We start from the raw sequence: 26,673 nt of genomic DNA, 5'->3' as shown, positions 1-26,673 counted from the left end.
GAAAGTCAATATTTTTTAGCCCAACTTCCAAATGACAGAAGCAATGATTTCTAAAAGCACTTTTGACTCTTGCAAAGAACAGTTCAGACATTTTTGATTAAGAGTCAGCATCAAGAATTCAGTGAATGCCATTTTTTTTGACATCAACTGTCAATGATGTCTCATGATAAAATCATACCCTACGGCTATGAATCCTGTCTGTAATAAAGGTCTTTGAAAAGTTCTACCATATTTTCAGCACTAGAATGAATAATTATGTGGGCAATATGGTGCAAACTTAGAGTATGGCTTTCAGAAATTCACATTTTTTCAGACCTGACAAAATTAAGAATTGAGACACTGTTTTTTTTTTAGTATATAATACTGAGTTAGTATAGTAGAACTATTTTTACTAAGCATCCATTGTCTCACATATGATCAAACCCTGATCTAAACCTGTGCAAACTATGCCCAGATAACTTGACCCACTACCTTTCCAAGTATAGTCCTCCAAATCAAATGACCACAAAGGTCAATTTTTCCCAGTCGGCAAAGAAACTAGAGGAGAAACCTAAATCAGTGTCAGGGAAAAAAATATCCTTAAACCTAAGAATTTCTTATGAATAAACTAGGTAAACTAGTGAAATAGCCAATGTCTGATTAGATCAAATCAAAGCATCAAATTAATTTGGTTTAGTTAATGCACCTTATGAACCTGGTGTGGTTTAAAAAAAAGCATGGCTCGTGTTTGAGTTACATTGCATACCTGTCTTTAGAGATATTATGTACATTTCATTTTGTAGTAGATCCCATGGTTACTCAATAATCTAAACCTCTATTTAGATTTTTTGACTTTGACCTCTCTATCAACCTTGTTGCAAACTTTCTTACTTTTTGTATAATGTGAAATAAACTTTTTTCTAATTCTGTCATAAAAAAAAAAACTTTGGCTACCAGAAGTGGTTGTGTAATACATTTTAAATCATCATACATGTACACGGTTAACTTTACATGTATGCCCTCAAACTACTTTTTCTGTTTTGGAAAAAAAAAACCTTCTCGTGTTAAGATAAGTGGATACTCAAATACTGTACATGAGTTACATTACCTTAGTGACTTGGTACGTAGTACATAGATACTTATGGACCTTCTTTATCTCATGGATACTCAAAAACCCAGTCCTCTAGTCCTTACTTAACCTATCTAGAACCTTGTTTCCATCCTTTATAGACTATTTCTCTTATTTCTTTATGTGACATGACTTCCATCTTTGGTCCTGTCATGGCAACCAAAAGAGGTAACTTAAAACAAAAAAACAAAAAAAGCTGTCAGCACACTTGACCTGTACATCATATTTTGGGTGAGGACGATCTGACCTTCTCACACCCACCTTTGCCCTTTCTTCATTTCCAGCTGGTATGACGGCTGACTGGAAAGGCACAGTTAAACTGTAAATCTATTGAACAGGGAAGAGCAGCAGATCATCAAGCCGCTCTGACCTTTCCACTTAGTTACCGCTGTAATTACTTTTTAATTAACTGCACTTGCCATCCATTTACCAAGTGAATACCCAGGCACTTTATTCAACTGTAAAAGGAACTGTTATCTTTTAAACTTAACTTCAACACCAGATCACAGAGTTACATTGCGCAGTTTTACAAAAAAGAAATGTTCAATTAGACCCAAGGGTCGCAGATGTGCTGCGTCTCCCCAGCTAGTCTCTTTATTCGTTGAAGGCTTTCCTTTGCCTGTGTCTTTTAGGAGATGTAATGAAGCAGGGGGTGGCAGTCTCCCTTGTGATCTCACCAATTTTGTGATCATATACCTCCCTGCTGATGAAGTAGCTCCTCAATGCAGAGCTATTTAGTTCCCCCGGGAAATAAGCCATGTTCAAGCTTTTCTCTGCCAGAGCTGTCACCAACGTGCTGGCATTCATTGTGATTTCTCCTTATTGTATACAAATCAATTCAAGTGAGGGAGACGGCAGGAGTGTTTGCGCCAGTGTGTGCGAGTGCGTGTGTCTATGCATATGTGCGTGTGCAAGGACTTGGAAGTGGGCGGGATTCTTGGAGTGAGGGAAGTGGAGAGTTGTTTGACAGACAACTTGCCCATACACATGAATACATTTGAGCAGTAATGAAACATTATGGGCTGGAACTGAAGAATGCCTCCGAGCAACGGATTATGCAGCAATCTGTGGAATTTGTCTGTGGTTGCTGTTTTGCCACATATCTTACAGCCAAAACCTTATTTGTTTTAACTCCCTTCCACTTTCATTGCTCTCATTTTTGAATGCCTTCAGTAATTCCACTCCCAAGCCCACAAGTATTGATTGAGGCTGTTATATTATTTATGACAAATCTGTGTAATGGGGGATTCCTTTGTACATATGAAAGTCAGGAGGGAGACTGGAAAGAGGTTAGCCCCATTTGCTAAAGAGGCTAGTTGATTTTCAGTTTATTTAAAGTAGCTGTAATTACACTGCAGGTTCAACGTAACAGTGGATGGCAATCCTGTTCAACTGTATAGAATGTATTTGCTGTATTTGCTAAAGGGAACATACTGGATTGATTACAATTTTTAAAGGCTGAATTCATGGTGTTGGAACCATAATAATACATTTACATGGTTTTTAAAACAGTACCTTAATGCAAATAAGTGAGCCACATCTCATTTGTAATCAAGAGTAGATTTTTCCTTCAGGCATACATCATTATTTCTAATACAAATACTAGACTGATTTGTAGTCCTCTAAGCATCAAGGAACATTTCAATTGTAAGAGTGAAGTTTGAACATTCATTTTTGCATGGGGGCATTGTGGGCCTCTTCAAAAGAATGTGTGTGTTTGTACCAAAAAACAAACAAAAGAAAAGTCAATCATTTTTTTTGTTCCAAGTTATTGTGAATCAGCCAGAAACTGTTTCCTTGTGTATTGTACAAGTGGCTGAAGGTAACCATGTTGGCCCTACACCAAGAGAAAGCTGGGGACCACAAAATTATTATTTTAAAAATCAATCAAGGAAGGGGAATTCTATTTACCCTGATCATAGTCATCGTGTTGAACTGCAACTAGGAACTTTTTATTGGATGGTTACAGCCATGGTTACTAACCACTTACATTTCTGCTTTTCCAAATATTTTCCTTCAGATGAGTTCAGTGAAACTCCTGCGACCACGTCTCAACGGTATTCTGTTCAAGTTGACGTTTGAGGAGCAGGTGAACAACATCCGGCCCGACATCATGAACGTGACGTTCGCCTGCGAGGAGGTTAAGAAGAGCGAAAGCTTCAGCAAACTCTTGGAGCTGGTGCTGCTGGTTGGCAATTACATGAACGCCGGCTCGAGGAACGCCCAGACGTTTGGTTTCAACATCAACTTCCTCTGCAAGGTAACACACTGGCCTAGCAGTCAAGACAATGTAGCCATGTTTCTATAGATGTAACAGTTCCATAAAATGTTATTCTTCAGGTACTAGTTTGATATAGGATAGTGGAAAACTCATTCTATAAATCTACGAAACTTCTTCTTCATATATAGTCATAAAATTAACTGACCGCAGCAGCGTTAAAACATACATAGCAAGTAACACATTTTAGTTATCTAAGTTTTAGCTATTGAAGAATGGAAAGTGGAAGAAAGACAACAGAGATTATTCTTTCTGACCGAGTTCAGTTAGAGAACTTGTTTCAACATCTCAGTGTGAAGCCTCTTCTGTTTATGTATGATAGATGTATTAAACATGCAATCAGATGTGGAATCTTCAAAGTCTTGTATCTGAACAGGATACATAACTCTCAGTCACACCTGTCACACCTCCATCAGATGTTGTTCTTAGATGATAGAAAGAAATGTATCATACTCAGCTGTTTGTTAAATTATAGGTCTAACAGATTGACACAGATGTTAAAGCAAGTCTTTAATTCAAACCTCTCGCAATAATGCCTCAAAGGTCTTCACAGAAACTGGGAATTCTAAGATCTTCACTTCAATGTCAACAATCAAACAACAAATAGCATAATTATGACAGGGCAGCTGGAGCCAGATAAAGGCAGCATTTGTGTCCCCTGCCAGATAAAATCACAGCATGCAGAGGTGTGAGAGAGAGGACCGGCTGCCTGCACACACAGCTATAAGCACAAGCGAGCCCTTGAAGCAGACCTGACCGGCTAAACACACACCCACATACACACACACCAGGAAGAGTAGCAGTGGCCATGTGCCATGGCTAATGGGCATCCTAATAAACAATAACATTAATCAGACAGGCAGTAAAAAAAATAGGTTTTCATATTCTAGGTCCTGAGAGGAAGATTCCTTCGGTTAAGGTATGAGAATAGACTGTCAGTAAACCAAGCAATGGAATTTTCATGTCAAAATAAAAAAAAACGCCTTTAAGGTTGGATTCAACAATATCCTTAAACCACAAATGTAGGTTTCAAATGTAGAAAGTTGTGGTGGGACAGAAACACCATCTGCCCCACCATCACCACTTTGTACTTGCTGGAGAGATGATACTCAACTTCCAGGAGAATTCTCTGTGAAACATTGCCCCATTCACCACACCTTGAAATATCAGCCAGGTTGCAGGTTGCCCTAAATATTCAACTTTCTTTCATGCCAACTGCCTACAGGATAGAGATCCAACAAAACATGTATATATAACACCGGGTTGTCTGTCCCTTAAAAATAGCTTTGGCACAGTGTTGAGTAACATAGGCAGCTGTATTCAGTGTCTCTTTTTAATAGCTTATAGAACTGAAGTGGATGTTTATTTCACAGCCTACTCTAGAGTGCTCGATAGTGAAGCCCTAAACGGACAAGCATCATTACATTTTATTTAACTCAGTTTTCCTGTGATAAGGAGTACATTTTGATTGTTTTCTTGAGATCTTAACTTATTCGTCTCATCATCTTGGGATAACATTGCCTGTTTTACCATGATATTTGATTAATTTGTTGCCCTTTTCTCAGGATCTTGACAAATCAGCTGGACGACAAACGTTGTTATCTAGTCTGGATCTCGAAAAAAAATAACCAAAATGTACTCGTTATCACAGGAAATAAAAAATGCATGGATGTATATCCGCTTATGGATTCCGTAGCTTTGAGCTCTTGTTGGGTAATAAACACTTTGGTTCCATCTTTTAGGCTGCCTGTGTGGCGATTGGTATCAATACTCTCTTACGCGGTGCTGTTCTGCATCGGTGCTACAAAAGCAATGAGTTGAAATAAAATTGGTCCATCATGAAGAATCACGTCAAATCGACCTGTGATGTCACGTGCAAACACTCTACATTAATTATTTCCATATGTGAGACCTACATGTGAATGTCACAAGCCAGTAAACATGCAGGTGTGAAAAGGGCTTTGGTTTAGAATCCAGCATGTCTTTGGGATCCTTTCAAGCAGACTGAATCATTGTGGAGTGTCAGTGTAGAGCCTGGTAATGCCTCAGGGGGCTGATTGGGCCATTATAGATGGACATGAAAAAAAAGTCTGCTTTCTCACTTTAGTCAATCAAGTAAATGGCCCCCTGGGTGGCAGGTCTAAGGTACCTAATGGGCTCATAAGGGAGGAGGGGGTTGATGATGGGAGCGAGTGGAAAGCAGAAGGGCATTGGAGCTGACCTACCTTTGCCTTCCACCATCAGCCCCCCACGCCAAAGCCTCTTGTTGACATGCCAGGGACACACAAATCCCCTGAGAGGTATCCTCGTCGCATTCACTCAACAGGGCTGATCATAAGTTCTGGCTTTGTAAAGAATGCAAATTTGATTGTCAAAAACATGGGGTAAACTTTGAATGACAAGTGTACTTGTTTTGTAAAGAAAAAGAAAATCACAACATAATAATGTAGAGGGGGGTCTGCCTCCATAGTGTAAAACACATTGTGTAAATGGATAAAACCATCTGCTGTGTGCCTAAAAAAAACCCAAAGAAATATTGTTCCTCCTGGGCTTTATCCCCGTCTTACTTTGTGAAAAACACTTCCACAGACTCTACTTAATTATTAAAGACCACATGGCGATAATTTGTGTTCAATTAAGGTTGAAGTATACAAGCGTACTCTTAGGTACTCAACTTGGTATCCAGGCAGCATCTACAAGACATCAGTGTGACCTTGTGTCCTTTTCTCTGCAGCTATAATTACTGCAACAGATATAAGTTATTGAACAATTAAAGTCACCATTTCCCTCTTATTCATAGAACTCTTTCTCAACTGTGGCCTTGCATGCTCTTTTAATTTGTAGACTATTTGTACTTTTCTTATTAAGTAAGAACTCAACTATATAAGGAAGGCATCGTGTGTGTCCTGTGCTGCAGCTCCATCTGAAAATGTTAAAATGATTCATTAAAGGACTGACAAGGACTCTCCTGTTTTAGATTGCCATCAGCACTCCTTCTGTTCTAAGTTAATGATTTGGATGTTTATTTTTCTGAATCTAGATGTTTAAGTTGAAGCTGGTATGCTTGTAATGTATACGTGGCTAATGTAAATTGTAAATGAAATGGAGATGTTGGTTTAACTAGTGTGGGATTTGAAATATATAGCACCTCAAGGCAATTCATGTTTCCAAAGGCTGAATGATATTGCTATTCTGAAATTGTTTTCAGAAAAGCAGTTATGAAGCAGTGATTTTACATCTACTTCAAATGTAATGATTTGTTTGAAAGAGTAGCACTTGTACACATCTCATTAAGTTGTACCATTAAACCATAATAGAGTAAGACAAGTTGTAAGCAGCTAGTGGCACTTCTATAAAATGGGCATTTTGTTTAGGTACTGGTGTTAAATGAAAGACATAAGGTCAATCTTTAGGTTGTTTTCCATGGAGAGAATTCCAAAAGACTAGAAGCTCAGATGGTAAAATCCCTTTTCACTTTTGTCTTTTGGCACAAACTTTGAAATTGCCTGGACAAGGTGTGGACTATGATTAAAAAATGGCCTCAGGCTTTGACATGGACCAGCTCCCTGTACAGCTTTTGCAAAGATACTCCACGGCCCCTCTTGCAGTTCTCAGGATACCTTAAAGCTGCTCAGGCTGAAATACCTGATGTAAAATATTGTGAAAGTAACATCAGCACCTCCGGCTTCATGCAGTATTCCCATTCCCCTTAGCAGAATGTCTTACCTTTGCCCAAAAAGAAAAAAATATCTCAACCTTTTCTCTCACAAAATACAGTATCTGTCATATCAATGAGTCTTCTTGTATTTTACCAACAAGTTACATAAATATGCAATGGCAATCTGAAGTATATTTGCAACATAAACATATTTAATTCATCAAATTAAAGCTACAAATGGTTTATTTTCATTTCATTCAATTCAACTTTATTTTTATATCACATTTCATACAAATTTAAACTTTTTATATAGGACGAAAAAAAACAAACTCAATAAAAAAAATGAACAAATAGATTCAAAAGTACATTTTAAATCCAAAACACATTAATAAATGACAACACACACACGTCTGTTCATATTAGAGCGCACAAACAGGACTATACACCGACCGTACACACACACACACACACACACACACACACACACACACACACACACACACACACACAGATAAACTAGCAGCCAAAGGCACCAGAGAGAAGCAATGTTTTAAGGCCGCTCTTAAAATAACTTAAATTTGATAAAATCTTCTCAAGAAATCTGAGCTTGAATTCGTATCAGTGCCACACTATTCTAAAGGAGTATTTTTAGACATAAACAACAATCAGTTGAATGCAATGGTCCGTTGTTTTGGTTGCGTTCAAACTCATATTTTAATATCTGAACTCTTAATGATCAGCAAATAAATCACGGACATAAAACATTTCTCTAAACTGATGAAAATCCATTGAGGTTATTTTTTTTTTCTATTTTAAACTGTAAATAATTTCCTTTATTTTTGCAACATATTCAAAAGTTTTGTTGAAATATTTAAAACACTGTTAAGACACTGTACTGGAAAAAAAACAATATTAGGTCCTTCTGCGTCAGGGACAAATTGAGATAATCATCTATTAACGCACCGTGAAGGTTAAACAAAAAAAGGAGCAGAAAATTCAAAAGATTGCGCTTCAGAAAATTCCCTCTGAACAAATCACAATAAAAAAAGAATACAACTTGTGTGTGGTACTGATTGAATTAAAAAAAAAAGTAGTATCCCTTCTTATTTTACTTTTAACATTTAACAACATTAACAAAAATAATGTCTTGACAGATATTAAACATATGATATGAAAAACAAACAACAGAACAAACACAAGTGTCACAGACACTTTGAGTCTGTTGGTTGGATGAGGATTGCATTTTTCTAAACATAATTTACTCTATATGATGCTTATGCCCCTGTTTTGTTAAATATGTTATATTTTATACATTTTAAATACAATTTGAACATTAAAATTGAAAATGTAGAAATTGTTTTATTATTCACTGCGTACAGGGTTGGATATAGACGTGAGAGTGTTTTTTCTAGTGTTAATAATATCAACGCTCTGTGGACTTGGTTCAGTCTTATAATGTCGGTGATATTCACCTCCGAATGCTAATATAATTCCAGTTTTCATCAGCTACATCAAATGGCTGCCTTATTACATGGAACCACACAGTTTTCTTTTAACCCACTTCAACCGAGTGCACCCGTAGTCCTACATCTGTTCAGGTGAAAGATATTACTCTGACTCATTAACACATGATATCAGTGAGGCCAAGGACTATATAGTACAATCTAGAGATACATAATATATAATCCAACAGCATTATTCAGAGTTATTATTCCAGTAAGTTAACTGTCTTGATACCTTTCACAACTCCCTGATTGTATTTTTTTTTTACCTCTCCCAGTTTACCCTCTCTTTATTACACATTACTAATATTAGTTAGCAGATGAAATCAGCATACCAGAGATGCACCTTCTTGTGCGGTAATGACAGTTCAGGGGACAACAATAAACAAATTAAAATTTAAAATCCATGAAATTAAATTGTGATTACCCAACGTGAGCAAATGATTGATCCTCATCTAACAAAATATGCGCACGCGTGTGTGTGTGTGTGTGTGTGTGTGTGTTTGTGTTGATGCACAAGGGTATGATTTTGACTGCCGGTAATTGTTTCAATTCACTATTGTCTGAATGTGTGAGTGTCAGAGCTTGTACACACGTGTGTTTGCGTGTGCACATGTGTGGGGATGTCCAACTGCAGGCTGTTTACAGCGCGGATATTATCAGTATGAGTACACAGAGGTGGGTTGTGATAATTAGTTTTCCCAGCATGCCATTCGAACAGCATGGCAATCACGGTGGGGAATGAATATGGAACAAGTTCCTTATGCACTGATGTGGAGACTCTGGCATTTGTGTATAAGCACAGGCACAAACACACACACACACACTATATCTGTAGTAGTTCAAACTTTCTTTCATCACTGTTTATTCTCTGGAGTTTTGCATTATTGTATGTGCACTTTATTGGCTAATGTACGCATGTTTGTATTTTTGTTTTAAGACATCAGTAATTAGATGCAAAAGTGTGTTGAATCAGATTTCATTTAGTTTCCCCCTAATGCACTGTGGCTGCGGCCAGTCCAGCATTTAAAAATGGAGAACAACCATGCACTTAACTGCTACCTGAAACATGCATGTTAGTCATTATCTTGTACCACACTTTCTACGTTTGGTGTGTTTGCTTGTGTTTTGAAATCCTGTGTGGAGATAAAGACTGAAACATGGGTAGACAGAGCGAGGGAGAAAGGTACAACAATAAAGGGCAAATAACTGGGGGAAAAAAAAAAACTGGGTTATTGAATTTATTTCTATTCCTCTTTTCAGCTTCGAGACACCAAATCCATCGGTCAGAACACAACACTTCTTCATTTCCTGGCCGATAAGTGTGAAGAGAATTATGAAGCCATTCTCAGGTTTCCAGACGAACTGGATCACGTGGAAAGTGCCAGCAGAGGTATGTCTCTATTTCTTATCACATCCCCACACCTACAAAAAAAAAAAAAACGTCTTTTATGGCTTTTATTTTTTAACCAACAATATGTTTACTTGATTTCCACCCATTTGTTTTAGTTCACACATTCACACCCTTTACTTTCCCCTCCGTCCCCTGACGACAGCCAGCACTCTGTCTTTGAGACAGGAATAGAGCTGTTTGTCTGACCACACTGTCATTCAGCCTGTCAATAAACTAATTCCGCTCTAATTCTATTCTCAAGCAATTGGTGGAGTCCCTGTAGGCTTATTTACTTTGTTAGTCTCGTAATTGGTTATTTAATCTTATTCAACTAATTATGCACTTGACTGAGGCTGCCAGCCATTGTGTAAGTGGACTGAACAGACGTCATGTGCTGTATATATTTAGATGTCTATTTTTCACCAAAATTTGAATTATATCAACTTTGTCATTTGGTGGAAATGAAGGAGATGGCAGTTAATTGGCTGAGACCAGTAAATAAATGTCTCTTGCAGAAAACCCTGAGGAACTATTTAAGGAGCGGGGATGCAAAAAAAAAAAGAAGAAAAACACACACTTGAATCTGGGCACCCATTGCTTCTCGTTTCATTGATCACCACATCTAATTAAACAGGGTTTTCAATGGCGTACTGTAACAGTTAAGGGGACTTCATGATTACATTGGAAGACATTAAAAGCACAAACACGCCTACAGGTCTTCAGAGTAAAATTAGACGTGGCATTTTTGTGGTTTTTTTTGTTGTTTTTTTTACAAAACAATTCACACTCTTGCAAATCTTCTCCTCTCTTTTTGTTTGTAGATTTTTTCATTTTTCTTTTAATCCACCCTCATATTTTATTCTAAATCTTCTTTTACCGAGTCTTTAGCATGTTAAAGCCAAGTAAATCAGAAAGGCTGAAACCTTTGCTGACTTGCCTGTAAAAGTCAATTTTATTGGATTTACTTTGAGGCAAAGAGGAACATGATGAACAGAGGCCGTGTGCTGGCCAGCTCCATGTCTTTTGAAAGCTTCTATTGCCTGTTGAACAGCAGAGCACCGCTGAATAATTTAACACTATCTCCAAATCCTTTACAAGCTCCGGCTCTCCTTTCAGGGAAACTGAAGAAAATTAAATAAAGCCGCTCTTTTCAACTTAATACACTCTACACACTAACATGAAGCTAAAAACAACTTGTGCATGATAGCCTTCATTTAGGACTTTTTTATTTTTAAATAGCTTCTCAAACCTTATCCTTTTAAACTCATTTCTTCTTTGCTTTCAATTTCAGTTTTGATTGAAAAGTTTCCCCTTTAACTCTCTTCTTAGTAACATACTTCATGTTTATTTGGAAACATATAAACACATATTTATGGGTTTCATATGAAAAGGTACACCACAGCCAATGTTTACACTCTGACTGTACACGATAAATTATTTATCCACACCACTACCATTTCATCCAAACCAAACATCTCACACACAGGACATAGACGTAGAACCGTTGAACCATCCTGTTATTCTCTCTTGGGTAAGAAGTCTCGTGCACAAACCTGTGTTCAGCCTGTCACAAAAAGCATGGGATTTCTGATTGTTGATTGTCAGAGGCATGGGGGGTTGTGGCGGTGGTGGGAGGGGTTAGTTCAAAGGGACACTGACATCAATGTAGGGGGATTCAAATGTAATCAAAGGGTCATCTACAATACTTGGGGGTAGTGCAATTAATGCACATCATTGATAAGTGCAATCAAGGATAATTTCCCCTGCCTTGATTTGCTGCTTCAGACTTTCTCTCCTCCAGTGTAAAAGCTCTGTTAGTAATTGGTTAGCCACCTTTCTGTCTTCTGGACACGGTCTTATTTCAGTACTTTCACCACCGTATGAAATGGTGCATATTCTTATACAGCCACCCTAAAACATTCAACTTTTTGTGAGTTTTTACACCAAGCCTGTGAATATCGAAATGAAGGATGATATCTTACCACTGTTATAGCATGTAAAAGTAGGAATTTATGAGAAGTGCTGCAATGACATTTAGGCCACTTTGCCTCTGTATTTATGCTGGTACTGTGTCTGTTAACAGTTTAAGATGTGTGTGCTCATATTACATGTATCACTGAAAATGAGACTGCAGTCTCGACTGAAATAGTGCAGCTTGTACTTCTTTTGATTTTAGCCATGATGTCTTTCACATCCTATTTATGCAGAAAGAAATGCTGAAAGCCATTAAAATGAAGAGCCATTGTGTCATTCCCACTTCATCACATTAGCTCTGACTTCACTCCTACTCATTCTCTCATATTCAAGGTAGAAGTACACCTATAACTACTGCTTCAATATTGGTGACTTTTTGTTATCATTACTTTTCTATATTATAACAAAAATTGTAAACTCTTCAAGGTAATGGTTCCCTAAAAAACAACTGATTATTAGTTTCATTACATCATAAATCAGTATGCAGCTCATAGACTAGCCTGGGAGCAGAGGAGAGCTGGTCTCCTAACGGAAGCAAGAGGTTAACCATAACTAAGACGAGTCCAGCACACGGACATTCTCCCTTAGGAGACTCTCTCTCAGGATTAAGCCATTATCAAAGCCTGTCAGTATCAAGGTCAATTTTGATTAGCATTCAGATGATTATGTCAGGAGGCAGGGGGAGCATGCTGCACATGGTCCAGATATTACCTGGACAGAGGGGAAGGACTGTGCTTTATCAATACACAGCAGACACAAGGCTTCACTAAGTTCAGAAATAACTGTGAATATGTAAGCAGTAAAGAAACTATACTGTGGTATTGATTTAACTCATAGAACCCAGAAATGGGATAACATCCGTTCAAAGCCTACAGTGATTTAAAACAATATATATTATTTCTTTACCTTTGCTCACTGTGAGCAATTCAATGGATAATTGATGTTGTGGCTTTGAGTAGAAGTCCTTCATTTTAACACCTTTACTCAGAATAATGACTGCAAATTGATGTGACACAAACATTACTGCATTGTGGGTGTTTTTTTTAATAATATTCTGTCTTACAAATCTTTGATATTTTAACACATGAGCCTTTCTGAACCTCAATTTCATATCATACCAAAGTAGAAAAAGCTTCAAAGCCATGTTAAAACCTTCCTCTTGGCACAAGTAAAGTCACCACATCATGAAATTAGAACACATTTTTGTTTAGTTTATTTGAAGTTTTACTTCACCACAAGGTTGGAAATTTGCATTTTCGCCTACCTGCCACTGTGGCTGGTGGATTCAAAAATCTACCAGCCACTTGTTTTTTTTTACGTCCCACTTTAATTTATCCGTCAGCATAATGTAATGATGTATCATATCAAACCAGGGCTCCCAGTTTTCAAGTAACAGGCTATTTTATGAAGGGAGATGTTTCAACTTTTAAAGAAAATACTGACATGCTCTTTGTCTCGCTCACCAAAAAACAAAAAAAGTTTAATTTGGTGATTTTAGTTGATTATTTTGAGGCTGGTCAGAGTTTCCTTTGCAGCCATGGCCTAAAAGGTTTACTCATTGAAGTGATTTAGCTGAAAATGAACCTCGACTGAGAGGAAAGATAAAACGTGTTGTTTTAAAAGCATGTGTTTTAAAATGTATGTAACATGTATTTACCCGCCATCGTGATTGGCAAGTTGAGCAAATTCACCCGTCACTGCCAAAAAAACCACCATATTTGACTGGTGCTTATTACCAACCCTGCTACACCAAGATCATTTAAATGTGCTTAGCTGGTATTCTGATGCAGAGCTATAGTAGAACTGTTTGAGATTGTCTACTAAAGATGTTTTAACAATAAAAGGAGACATTTAGTAATATGTCCTTGGCTTAAAGTGGTTGTGAATAAATGAATGAACAAATGAATGACTGTAATGTCCTGCTCGATACATTCTTACCTCAGTTACTGTGGCAGTTACAATGCCTTCCCACCTTGAAACACACACTCAAAGATGTAATATATGTAGCTTAGTCATAGTTTCATTTCTTAGTAATGTGCCAGTATATCTCGTTATACATTTTAGTTAACTTTTGTGAAATGGCTAACGTGGGCTTATGACTCCATGGTGCAATGATAACATCTCTATCAAATCCCTCTTTAAGATACAAATAAACGTACTTGCATCTAGGTCAGTTGTGTTATTTTCTCATATCAGAATTAATTGCACTCTGCTCAACAGCTTTTATTCTCCAGGAAGAAAAGCAAGCATACAAATGGTTGTGTTGTTTTGCCCTTAGGTCAGGGTAGAATATGCATTTCTTTCCTTACAAAAGCATTGATCGCTTAAGCTGATCAAATCATCACTACCTGAATAACGGACAAGGACAAGACTGTGACAGTACTTTTCACCAGCAGCATTTTCTTGAGACAGAGAAGAGTGGCTGAAGAGACCCCTGTGTCTGTCAGGAATTCAGAATATTTAGAACTTGATAAAGTTCTAAACTAATTTTTCATTATTTTAAGATAACAAACAACACAGTTAGATGTCACAAAGCAGTATGACACAATTGAATAAGCTTTAATTTTCTATAATATAGCCCTCGGTTCATGCATTTTTTGGTAATTCTCTAAAATGCAACCTGAATATTTGTAAGAGCATATTTTCAATTTCATGTATTTCTAATTGAACTGTTTCCTTCTCTCGTGAAACCAATTCTGATCTTATTATTGACTGTGTATCCAAACTTTACCCATAATTCACTGTGAGCTCCACCTCTGTGTGATCTGAGGATTGGTAGCCTCTCCTGCCACCATGTCATCTTGGATTTGTACCAATAAATCACTCTGAGGGATGAAGGATTTGAAGGAGGTCTGGGGATCTCAAAAAGGGTCCAGGCCTCCTGATTGAAATTGCTCCCCCCCCCCCCCCCCCCCCCCCCCCTCTCTCACCCCCTTCCTCCCAAAATGACTGGTCACATTCTGCAACACACAATCACCTCTGCCAACTGGAGTATACATTACATCTTTTAATATTTACTGTACTTAGTGGTGTATTTAGTGGTACAGAAAATAATCAGTCACTACTGCTAGCCTAATCTTAATTGTGTTGCTTTATTTTTTCAAACGGTTATAGCCATAGCTTTTTAATTTTAAATTTTAAAACACAAGAATTCAATATAATGCATAAGCTCTACAAGAGTGAACGTGTTGTGTTATTTTTAGATGCTCATCAATTCTTCCACTTTTTAAAAAACATGTATTAGAGTACAATGGGCTACCAAAAATTGCCCTTTTTTCTCTCCATAAAAAAGACGTGATGTTTAAATGAAAAAGAATATCCCATCCAACTATGGTACATAGACATGTTTTATTTCCATATATTCCATAATCTAGCAAGAGACAATTAATCGAACATGTACATATTACATATTTTTGCTTTAAATATTTATGGTGTGTTTACAGTAACTACTTTCAAAGATGTACTCATGGATACTGAGACTGTAATCGTCTGAAATGTAGTCAAAGGAGCCACTGTTTTTATACCCCTGACCTCATCTTAATGGCAGCGCCAAAGCCTTGAGAGAAGTGTCATTGGCCAATTTGCCTTGTTAAATCCCCCCCAACCCCAGAGATGAATATGTGGGGCCTGACAATGGGAACTAAGTCTGTGTGGTGATTCCACTCAATCAGTGGTGCACTGACAATCTGTCTTGACAATCCGGGAAAAAGAGGAAATATGACACAAATGTTCTCATAAATCTATTTAGTATAAGGCATAGCCAAGGGCAAAGTACTTTGGAGCCTGTGAGAGAGAAAATGGAGAATGAGGGGAGGGGGAAAAAAAAAAGATGAACTCAGAGGATATTAATACCGCTGTGAATATATCTATTATCCACATTCATTTGAAGGCACTGCAGCATAATAAAGCAGTGCCCATTTCCCATTTAAACTCCTAGCAGTACTTTGCTCTGTATTACGTAGACCAAATGCCTTTCTGGATGGGGTATAACACGGAAGAGATCATTTGTCTTTGGGGTTCAATAGAGTTGTAGGGAATCATGAGGTTGAGACGTTATTCTCTCATGCCAGTCCAGAAGTCAGCTGCAGAGGTTCAACAAAGAACAGGCAGAATGTCTGCAAAACGCTGAGATACAACTGCAATGGATACACCCATGTCTGTTTTTAAAACAGCAGTGTGTCTGTCTTTGGAAGAAGCTTCAAACATTTATACATTTCAGGGCTGATGTGCGCTGAACCATTTTATTATTTTTTTTTTTAATTTTAATTTAATTGTTTTAATATCTCAGGAAAATGTTGAAAATCAAGGAGCCGGCTCAAATGTGCAGATCATACATGTTACAGTTTAGCTTGCTGCTTGTGTTATAATTAAAAATGTTAATTAAAAATATGTATTTTGGTTAGATTTTCAAAACTTGTTATTTTAAAAATAAATTAACAAATACATCGTCAAGAAGAACTGTATGAGGAATGTGAAATCCCTGGAAGAATGTTTGTTGTAAGCGGGGTTACACAATAATAGTTTGCAAGGGTACAGTGTCCACAAGTATCTTGTTTAGTGGACTAGGACTGTATAGATGAACAAAATGTCTGCTTTTCTGTTATTAGATAAAGGATCCTTGTTTTTTACACTTGATTGTGCCCATTCTTGGTACAGAGCAACTGATATGGCATTCTCAAATCCTGAAGTGAGCCCTAATGTCACCCATTTCCCCTCCACCTTTGTTTTTTTGCCACTGTGCAGTAAAATGACTTTTCATCCAATGTGATATTCGGCAACTTATTTTTCCTTCCTGCACTGGCTTTGCTTTGGGAATCAGCAGCTTTCATCACAGCTGTGATATGAAGCTACTTGAGAGATTGTGAGTGTCACAATGATCACTGCCAATAACTCACTACAACAGATACTTCCAACCTTTGGGGGGTAAAAATAATAACCTATTTCACACTCAGTGAGGTCCCCATTCTTAGATTTGTAGTCAAACTTTTCCAGTCTCCTTCAGAAGTAATCGAATGACAATCTGATTTAGGCACATATTAATATTCACAATGGGAATTCCATTTGCCATTTAATCGTGGAAGTTAATAGGGTGTAGTATAAGACTCTCAAATGTGCAGTATTTCAAGTTTATTGCAATTTATAAAGAGGAAAATTGCATGAGAGCAAACCTGAAGACACTTTGTAAATTGGGATATTTTAAACGGCATGGAGGATCATCTTTTGTTTTACTCCTACATTTGTTATGCTATTGTGAAGCTGGGAAGTGCTCATACGTTCTGAACTTGGTGAGGATTCACCTACCAGCGGTACATTGACCCAGATCTCACATCCAAGACAACAGTAGAGTGGCTTTGTCTCTGTATGCTCCTTTAGAAGCCCAGACAAAGCCTGCATTTAAAGCTCTTTGGGAATCTATGGAGAGATCTGGAGATTGCAGCTCAGTGGTACATCCCATCCAGTTGGACTGAGATTAAGGGGGTCTGCAAGGAGGGGAGAAAAAGCCAAAATCACAGATGACTTTAAACACAGTCACTAGTTTCAAATGGCCTGCAACACTGAGAAAACGGAGCACCATCCCTATGTTAGAATCAGCCTATTAGTCAGGCGGTCTGGATCCTTTAATGTCTTTTCTTAGTGAACATTATAACGTTTTTATTGTCCTTACTCTAACATGATTCTAAACTCTTCTAAAATTACAAGAACAATGGTAAATCAATGGGAGCGGAACTTTTTTTTTACACTGACAATATGTGTTACTTAAATTAGTTTATGTTAACTTTATGTTACCAAAGTGGTGAACCAGTGTTGTGTTTCAATGGCTACGCTTCATTTGGCAAAAGGTACTTTTACTTTAAAGGCAAAGCTACTGTAGGAAATGACCATCTTTGGAGTCCAGAGGACCAGTTTATACACTGTTTTTAGTGAAAGATTAAAGAGCCTGAGCCTTATTTCATCAAATGTACTTAATTAGTAACTATTCTCTTCAAGCAGTTTGAATCTGCCTGCTAGTATGATTGAAAATATATCAGCCTAATGTGAGGGAACTCAACGCTGGGAACTGAACATTTTCACTGTGGCTAGAAACAGAGACAATTTCCTCACTGGTTGTTTAAGGTGTATACACCCCGGCACCCTAAAAGTGATAGAGCAGGATCAGTGAGGCCAGCAGCTTTAAATGGACAGTCTGTCATGAAGAATATTAGGAACAGGAAACAGACCTGTCGGGCTCCTCCAGCTCCGGCTGAGTGATGAGCCCTACAGAGTTTTCTTTTTTCTGCTTTTCCTTTTTTTTTTTCTCTTCACTCACTTCATGGTGGATGGGTAGTTCATTGTGAGACCAAAACAACTATTCTGTCTCTCTTTCTTCTTTTTTTTTCTCTCTCTCTGTCCATCTCTCTTTCCCTCCACCTCTGATTTCTTACATCACCTCTTTGGCCAGGCAGTATGAGTGTAGACAGAGATAGACACATGCAGGGAGGCCAGCAGCCCTGCTTAGCATCAGGCTCCAGTCCGTGACAGCAGATTTCAATGAGAGCTGACAATGGGACCAGGAATGAGAATAATGCTGTTTGCCAGCCTAGAAATTCAGCCTGTCACAGTGGACCATTTGCCATGCTGGGAGTGTTCCATGAGCTGAGGTGAACAAGGAAGCTCCATTTCAAATGCAACTTGGGTTTTCTGCACTCACTCATAACTAGAACCCATCCATCACAGTCGATTACAATAACTGTAGTGTTTTCAGAATGATCTTTCAAACCACACCATGTATAAAATCCTGGTGAATGATATACCCTGTTGAACTTTGGACCCTGAAGAAGGAAGTCCCAAGGAACTTTAAGGAGCTGGAATGTGCAGTAGAACAGTATGTTACGTGGTGCACAAAAGGGGGTGCAGAATGGTTTACTTTGAAAGTCATTGCCAATTACTGGCCTTGTCATATTTAAAATGCAGATGACCATGGACCAACAAGATACTGTATCCATGGGTCTGGAAATTTTCATTGTTAAAGCCGTCTTCTCATTTAAAATCGACATGCTGTTCTGTGGAAGACTGTGTTAAGGTTAAGCACTCCATCAAGCAAAATTGTGTTTCTCCATTGGGAGAACATTTTTTACCACAGGCACTGGAAGATGTTGGTTTTGCCAGTTTCCCCAAAAAATGCAAATTTTTAAGGCCAAATGCACAAAAATTTTCTCAACAGTATTGTCTTACCTCATGCCCAATCCTTTGTTTTAACTATGGATAATCTGGATTATTTCCCCCTTTTTTTCATTTAAAACACTGCTTAATTAATTTGTATTTAACCAAATTCAGTTAAACCTCGTCATACTACTACTAACCGCCTTTGATTGATAACACTGCTTCAAAATTACAAATGTACCAATCCTGTCAAGGTTTTTGAACTATGAGGAGGCAATAGCACGCCACTGAAATAGTATTATGTATTTATGCTGAGGAGAAACTATGAGTGGATCTCTGCAAACCACCTGCCTAACACAGCAGCATTCAAAGGAGGCATCTGGTACTATGATCAAAAACAAAATTACAGTCATGTCTATTTTTAACCCCCACGAATGTTAATGATGCATTTATAACAACAGATGTTGTGTGCATTTTAATTAAGCTCATGTAGAATCTCCATAGTATAATATATTTACTTTCCTCCTATTTGTTAACAGTGTAATGTTGTCGTTCAGAATATCCTTGAACTAAAGCACCCTGTAAAGCCAGACCGATACCTGCTCCCCATGCAATCTTGACGCTTAACACATTCTGCATGCAGGACACCAATAACATGCTACAAAAAAAACATCTGCAATCTGCTTTTTAGTGTCTATGATTGGCTAAACATGTTGTCCTACTCACATTCACTTAGGATGTGATCACAAAGCTTGATTTCCAATATGCATTCATGAAGTCTTGCAAAAATATTGTCAGCTGGATATAATGCTATTGACCCATCATAACAATTGTTGAGCAACACAAATGCTTCAATCTTGAACTGTAGAAGTTGTATTTTATCTAAAAAAAAGAAAAAAGAAAACATTAGGAGACTTTACAGTTGTTTTTCTGGAGAAACTTGATAGCAAGGCGTCGGTCGATTCTGATAAGTAAGATAATGATTAGGATTGTTGTACAAATGAGCAGGAAATTGAGTTTTCTCTGCGGTGATCTCTGCACCCAACAGATAACACCCTTTGAAATGTTACAAAACAAGCTCAGGGGTTTTTTAATATTGACTGACTGAAAGAGCATAATCTACAGTACAAAATGTCCGACCTTTTCAAGGATTTGTTATTGCTGGTGTGATAAGTATATTTTAATAAAAGGTAGCTTGCCTTCCTAAACATGTCTTTTACTATTGTTGAATGTCCATGTTTGCATTAACCCTGGAGTGCTCTTCTTAATTCTCCTCAAGAGACCACTTGCAGTTTTTCTTTTCAAATCTCAATAGAAGCAAATATTGAAAAAAAACGAAAAACACATTTGATCATAATCTAATTATATCTGATGAAATGTTTTATTAATTTTATCTTAAGTTAGTCAATCATTATTAAATCATAAACAATAGTCCTCGCAGAAAAGAACACTAAGAAGTATCTTCATTTTTGAGTGTTTTGATAAAAAAAATGCTGTTGTTGTTTTTAAGCACATTTGGATGTGGAATGGTGAAAACTCTGGAGCATTGACTATGTAGGAGTGGAGTAAAATATTCAAATCATTTCTGAGTTTGTGTGATCCTTTTCACTGCCTTGAAAGTGAAGACTTAATGCCCTTGTCTTACCATCGTGTAGGCAGAAATGTGTTTTAAGTGTCGCTCAGAGAATTAGGCATGGTGTGTCTATGTGTTGGTGTTGCTGTGCATATGGGTGTTATCCTCTTAAGGAATTATTGTCTTCAGAGCGAGGCCTCCTGCACAACTGATTTTTAGCACCAGAAGCAAGCATCTTTCCTATGTCTAAATAAAAGGCAAATGTTCAGGTTGTTTGTGCAGGTATGATTGGTGGGATACGTTCACAAACCATTGTCCCTGTTGTTGTGTGTGTGTGTGTGTGTGTGTGTGTGTGTGGTCATAAAACTTTATATTCAGCTATTGGCTTTTTTTTTTTTTTAATAAGCAGTAAGGGAGTTTGGTTCTTTTCTTTTGCGGCAATCATAGACAGGGAAAATACACATCAAATCCAGACGTACTATTTACCCACACAGGCAACAGATCATTTACCGACTAGGTGGTCATTGCAGTAAAGTACCTCTGTTTTCCCTCCATTCCTTCCCACACTCTCTGCCTCTATTGACCACAGTTTGAAGAAACGTGTCTGTGGCTCAAATGCTGTCATAAGAATCTGGGCAGCGTTCACCAACCCCTGCTCGACAGCGGGGGTTGGGAATTGATTTTGGATACCCGATTGGGTCATTTTTATCATGGGCTGTCATCAATATATAATTTAAAAGTGTGGCCTGAAGCGAGCGAGGCAGCGTCGCTCATTGAAGTTTTACTAGACCTGTGGGATTAGGCTCCCCCTGTGGCCCCATTCACTAATGCATACCACTATGTGTGAAGATTCCTCCATCACTTGTGAGTTATGGCCCCCAGAGGAACAACGACATTGCAGGACATAGGTATTCACTGCATGTATCAGAACATCTATATGGCACTCCTAGGATCCTTGCATGGTGTGCCATGACCATGCTTATCTGTATCTATCACCAATACCCTCTTTAAGCCTTTTTTCTGGACATGAAACAAACATTTATCTTTGTTGACATTCTACAAATCATGCACTGCTGAATTTTAACATAATTCAAGCCATATTGTTGTTTTATTTGTGTGTTTGAAACCGTTGTATCGATGAAGTGTTTCCAGTAAGAGGTTAGTGAGTATCAGGAAAAGATTTTTTTTTTTCCCTCACATGTTGATCTGTTCTAGTTATATAGTAGAATGTAGAATAACAGAGGTACATTTGTTTAGTATCAGCCAGCTAAACCAGATGTGCCCACCCTTTTTTGAAGCAAGATCTACTTTTGAAGTTGCCAGTCTTCTAAGACTCTCTAACACACAAACACAGAGTAACTAGTCTAATAGCCATTACTGATAGTTTACCTGGTTATTTGATGTAAACATAACAAACAGAGCAGTAATCCAGATTCAGGTCTAATACGGGGTAGTTCTCTCAGTCAGAAAGGCAGAAATAGGCCTAGATGTTTCTACCTTAGTGGGATCCTTGGCACTGGGAGGAGGCAGCTAGTTTCTTCTAGGCAGAGCAGAAGAATCTGGTTGCAAGGTGTTGGCAGGCCACAAGGTGGTCATCATTCATTGTGGATCTGTACTACTCACACAACTAGGTTGATCCAAAAAGAGCTGTCAGGTTGAAGGCCCGTCTTCTGAAGCTGGTATACTTGTTGTTCCAGCAGTAGGTTCTAGAACTCTCCCTTCATGCAGGGTGTTGCCCTGGATTTGATTTTAAAGCCTTCTTGCAGTGTCAGAATCTCATTTTCAGCAGCAGAGCGATCCAGGTGGAACAGTGACACTACTCTGGAAACAATGTCATCCATACCAATACTTGCACCAAATGGGAAACACGTATAGCTGGCAACAAGCTCAATGGATCCAAAGTCAGAAAAAACACTTAACAAATTCTGTCAAGATGCTCTGCCCATGCTTATCATAACTTGACATTGACTTTGACATTGTAGTTAAGCTTGCATGTGAGGAAAGTCCCACTGGCTACCCAGGCTTTTTTTTCTTCTCTTCTTCCTGCGATCACCTGGGAATCAGACTGCGATCGACCGATCAATCACTATCGATGGGTTTAGTACCTCTGAGCCTTAACCATCCTCCAGAAACAACTTATTTTTAGTGTCACAGGCCCCATTGTGTTTGTTTTCCTCCATGATGTAAATCATGCTGATATCCTCTAATTTTGTCCCCAGGCTTTATGAAATTAGTTTAGCAACCAGCGCTTTATTTCCAAAATAAATCTAACAGGTCCTGACTATGACCTTTCTATTACATGTTGATGATTTGCATTTTGCACCTTCTTTTTTCCTGCTCTGTGATATGGAGTCACACTGTGTGATCCATATTCAAATATTATTTAAATCAGTTGCACCACATTTGCATGTGAAATTGAGGATTTGAAGCCAGGTCGCCTGCATACTGATCAGAGGGACAACCTTCATCAAACTGAGGGTTTATATTGCGAGCGAATGGGACAGGGTATTAATAATTATCATGAAAGGACTGTTCTATATAACACACTGCAATAACAGTGTTTTTTCCTCTCATCTAATGAATCTGATATGGATCTTAACCCTTTTGCTTTCAGTTAAGGAAATTATTACAATCGCTTGAAATAGAGAGACCAAGCCACAGAGTCACTTTAAGGACAAAACTACCCATATCATTGAGTTATGTCATCTACTTATCGCGGTTGTTATGCAAAATGATGACATATGCAGAAATGGTATGAATGTAGAATAATTGATGTGCTGCGATCGAGGAATGTTATTAACATTTTAACTCTTGTGAAAGCTGGATTCACTTCTCAGCTTTAATCGGTGTGTTGAGGGTAGATGCTAGTATGAGTATTAATCATATTACATTGTTGCATCAATGAAAACTAAATTGTTTGCTCACTGTGATGATGATCTGTGTCTATAATACTTCACAACATGTTTAAAAAAAAAAATATTGTAAACATGGCTAAATGTTTGAATCCGGCCTTAAAGAGAGAGAGGGAGAGAGAGAGAGAGAGAGTGAGGGATGTAGCATTATACAATTGTCTGCAGCTGTAAATGGACTCACAGCAAAGTATTCAGTTCAGTTAATCTACAGGTGTGTTCTTCTCAAGTCTCTCAAGGTCATATGACACAATGTAGCTTCTTAATAATTTGTGTAAAATAACTTGCTGCCTCAATATGATTTATTATACTCAGATAATCATTTACAGTTTTGTTTTGTACTTTTAATTAAGTTTGTTTTGACTGCCTTTAAGGACATTTTGTGTTTTTTAGATTTCCCAATCATTGATGATGGTAAATGTAGAACATTGAAGTAAATATTCCTGACAACTTGCTGTGCTGACCAAGAAACCTGAGTTTTTCTGTTCAAAGTGCTGTATTGGCAGGGCCATCTTAGGCCATCCTGTACCAGGGTGCGTTCATGTAAGCAGCCACAGCCTCAGCTTACCCCCCAATGCATTTTTTTTCCAGCCTCACTCTGGCTGGTAAAAAAAAATATAGCCAAAAATCACATCAGCCAAAAAACTTGTCCATTATATTTTTCTTATTCTTCATCATATGATGTTTTTTTAGCTGTGTTACAAAATACAACTCATGGGAATTCATTTTAATTCCATTTATTTAGAAATGTTAAAGACTTAAATGTTCATCTTCTTGTGTTACAGTGATTATAATCTTGTTGAATGAAAATATGCATACAAGTTGGTCAGCCAAATGTCAGGTGTCTTAATGTCCTTAGTTTCTTCTGCATTGCTTTGACATGGCATGGCATACCAGCTGAGACCTGCTCCTTACAGAAAGGTCCTTTTTTATTCCACTGACTGAAGCAGAGGAAAGGAGGGACAGAATCGATTGTTGCGGGCCAAATTGAACCTGTGTCGAGCTGCAGGCAGCCACGAGATAAAGCCTCTGACGCTGTCTGCTGTGTTTATCATCAGGTGGCCTTTCTGTGTGTGCTGTGCTGCGATTTTGATGTGTTAAGTCATAATAGGGGAGCCACCATTCTTTGGAGGGGCTGCCAATAAAATCGCAGACAGAGGGGATTATGTTTCATGTCAGCCCATTATTGTTTCCAGCTTCCCCTGTACACTTTTTTTTTTCACCTAGAGAGGCCTTTGACTCAATTTTGCTGCCTTGTATTGTGTTTTTCCTAGATCCATTTTTTTTGTTCATATTCAAGAGGCAGAGTTTTGAATTTGATGCCTTTTTATATGATAGCATTTGATTTCATTTGGGCTTCAACTCGTCCCCATGAAGTCTTCCTGTCATACATGAACAAACCAAATTTGCAGTTGTGAAGTAAAGTGAGAAGGAAGATATAGACTTACCCTTTGCATCATAAGATTATAGCCAGAGCAAAGCTTGGTTAAAGTCTTTAAAACAGAACCTGCTTTCTGGACCCTGTACACTGAGCAGTACAATGGACTCCTGTGTTGTTGTTTTTACCAAACTGGCTAATACAATGTGGTTTAAGTCTAACTGCTACTGTATGTTCTGCAGTATTTCCTGAAGTCATCTGGTAGCAGCAAAGAGCAGCAGCAAAATAATTGTATTGCTGTCCTCAGCCAACTATCTTCCTAGACCAACAGATCATTTTTCACAGTGCTCCGTTGAGTGTAAGATTCTGGCAGAAGATGCTCATAGAGTTTGTCTGGTCAGCCCTGAGCAGGATAATGGCCTTCACAGTGCTGTCTCATCCACCTTGGATGCCCCTTGCTTGTGGTGTGGTCTTAAAAATGTATCTTCCAATGAAGCCCTTCTTACCAAGACCTCATATGGTGCATGAGCCCCCATATACTCAGTGGAGTGTGTTATCTCTTTTACACCAGTCGCTATCTGGGATAGCCAGCTAAATACTGCCCACCTGTTCCCAGAGAAGGTGGGGAATAGCCTCTTGGCTAATCAGGCAGGCCATTAGCAGGAAATGACAATGACTCCAGTAATTTTATGGGCACATTTAAAACTTCCTTCTTTGAGGAAGACGATGATAATCCCCTCTTTACGCCCTTTGGCTATGTTTCCAAGCTGACTTAATCAAGTGCAGAAAAGAACCACAGCAGCGCTTCTCAAGCATGCCGCATAGATCTCCAGGACGTGTTTTAAAGTAGAAGTTTTGTTTTGTCTCTCGTGCGCTGAAAATTAGACTCTTGTAATCACCAGCCTTTAATGGCGAGACAGTTAGTTGTGTCTAAGCTTTTATTGTCCAACATTTCGGTTTGAAATCTTGAGCTTTGATTTCTAAACTTACAGGAGACCCAGATTTGTTGAAACCTGTATGAGGACAATTGATATTGTTATGCCACAAGTTCAAAGACAGGTTTGAAGAGATTAATTTCTTGTCCAGATGGCTTCTTCCATAATACAGCTGAAACTTTTGGATTGACAGGAAACACATGAGTTGAGTATTTCAACCAATTCAAAAGCTTGTTGAATTACTTTGAATTACTATGACCAGGATAATAATCCAATATTTTTCAATGACAAACTCCATGCACCGTATCTTCGTATATTGTGTAGCTTTACCTGGCTTAACATGTGTTAAGATTGTTTTGTATTTGTTCTGTGTATTAAATTCTAAAATAAGGAATATGCTCACCTCTATAAAGCTGGCTGCATTACTGTCCTGTGATCATACTTGAATGTAGGTGCAGGTTCAATATGTGCCCCAAGACCTTAAAGGCCAGTTCAGCAGTTTCAGAAGACGGAGAACAGTTCTACTGCTCTGAGGGTTATGACCTTCTGCTTCTAGATTTTTAATTGTACTAAACATGACTAAGGGATATACAGTGTCACCTACAAACTTTAACATCGGAAATTTAGTTCATTTCAACTCTCCAAATGCACAAGAGTTATTCACAATCAACAGTCTACTTTGAAATGACCTGGTTTGCCTGCTGCAACATATTTTTACTAGAAGGGGGTCTTTATTCAAATGTGTATCTTAACCTGGAGGCCTCTTTGATCACAAATCTTTCTCTAAATACATCCTCTCAGAGATTTTTTTCAGATTCCCTTCAA

General features: G+C 38.0%; 1 protein-coding gene across 7 annotated transcripts in view; it reads left to right on the top strand.

Annotated features, from left to right (window-relative positions):
• diaph2 (diaphanous-related formin 2) overlaps positions 1 to 26,673 on the top strand; it is a 368,827-nt gene that overhangs the window by 220,792 nt on the left and 121,362 nt on the right. For all 7 annotated transcript variants that reach the window (XM_061048503.1, XM_061048502.1, XM_061048504.1 and 4 more), the window contains 2 exons: positions 3,129 to 3,368; positions 9,810 to 9,939. In XM_061048503.1, coding sequence (XP_060904486.1) covers positions 3,129 to 3,368; positions 9,810 to 9,939 — 370 coding nt within the window. The remainder of the gene's footprint in view (positions 1 to 3,128; positions 3,369 to 9,809; positions 9,940 to 26,673) is intronic.

The sequence above is a fragment of the Labrus mixtus genome, chromosome 10 (genome assembly GCF_963584025.1).
Source record: "Labrus mixtus chromosome 10, fLabMix1.1, whole genome shotgun sequence".
In the NCBI taxonomy this organism is placed as follows: domain Eukaryota; kingdom Metazoa; phylum Chordata; class Actinopteri; order Labriformes; family Labridae; genus Labrus; species Labrus mixtus.
The sequence above is the reverse complement of the archived record's forward strand: the minus strand, read 5'-3'. Positions and strand labels throughout refer to the sequence as shown.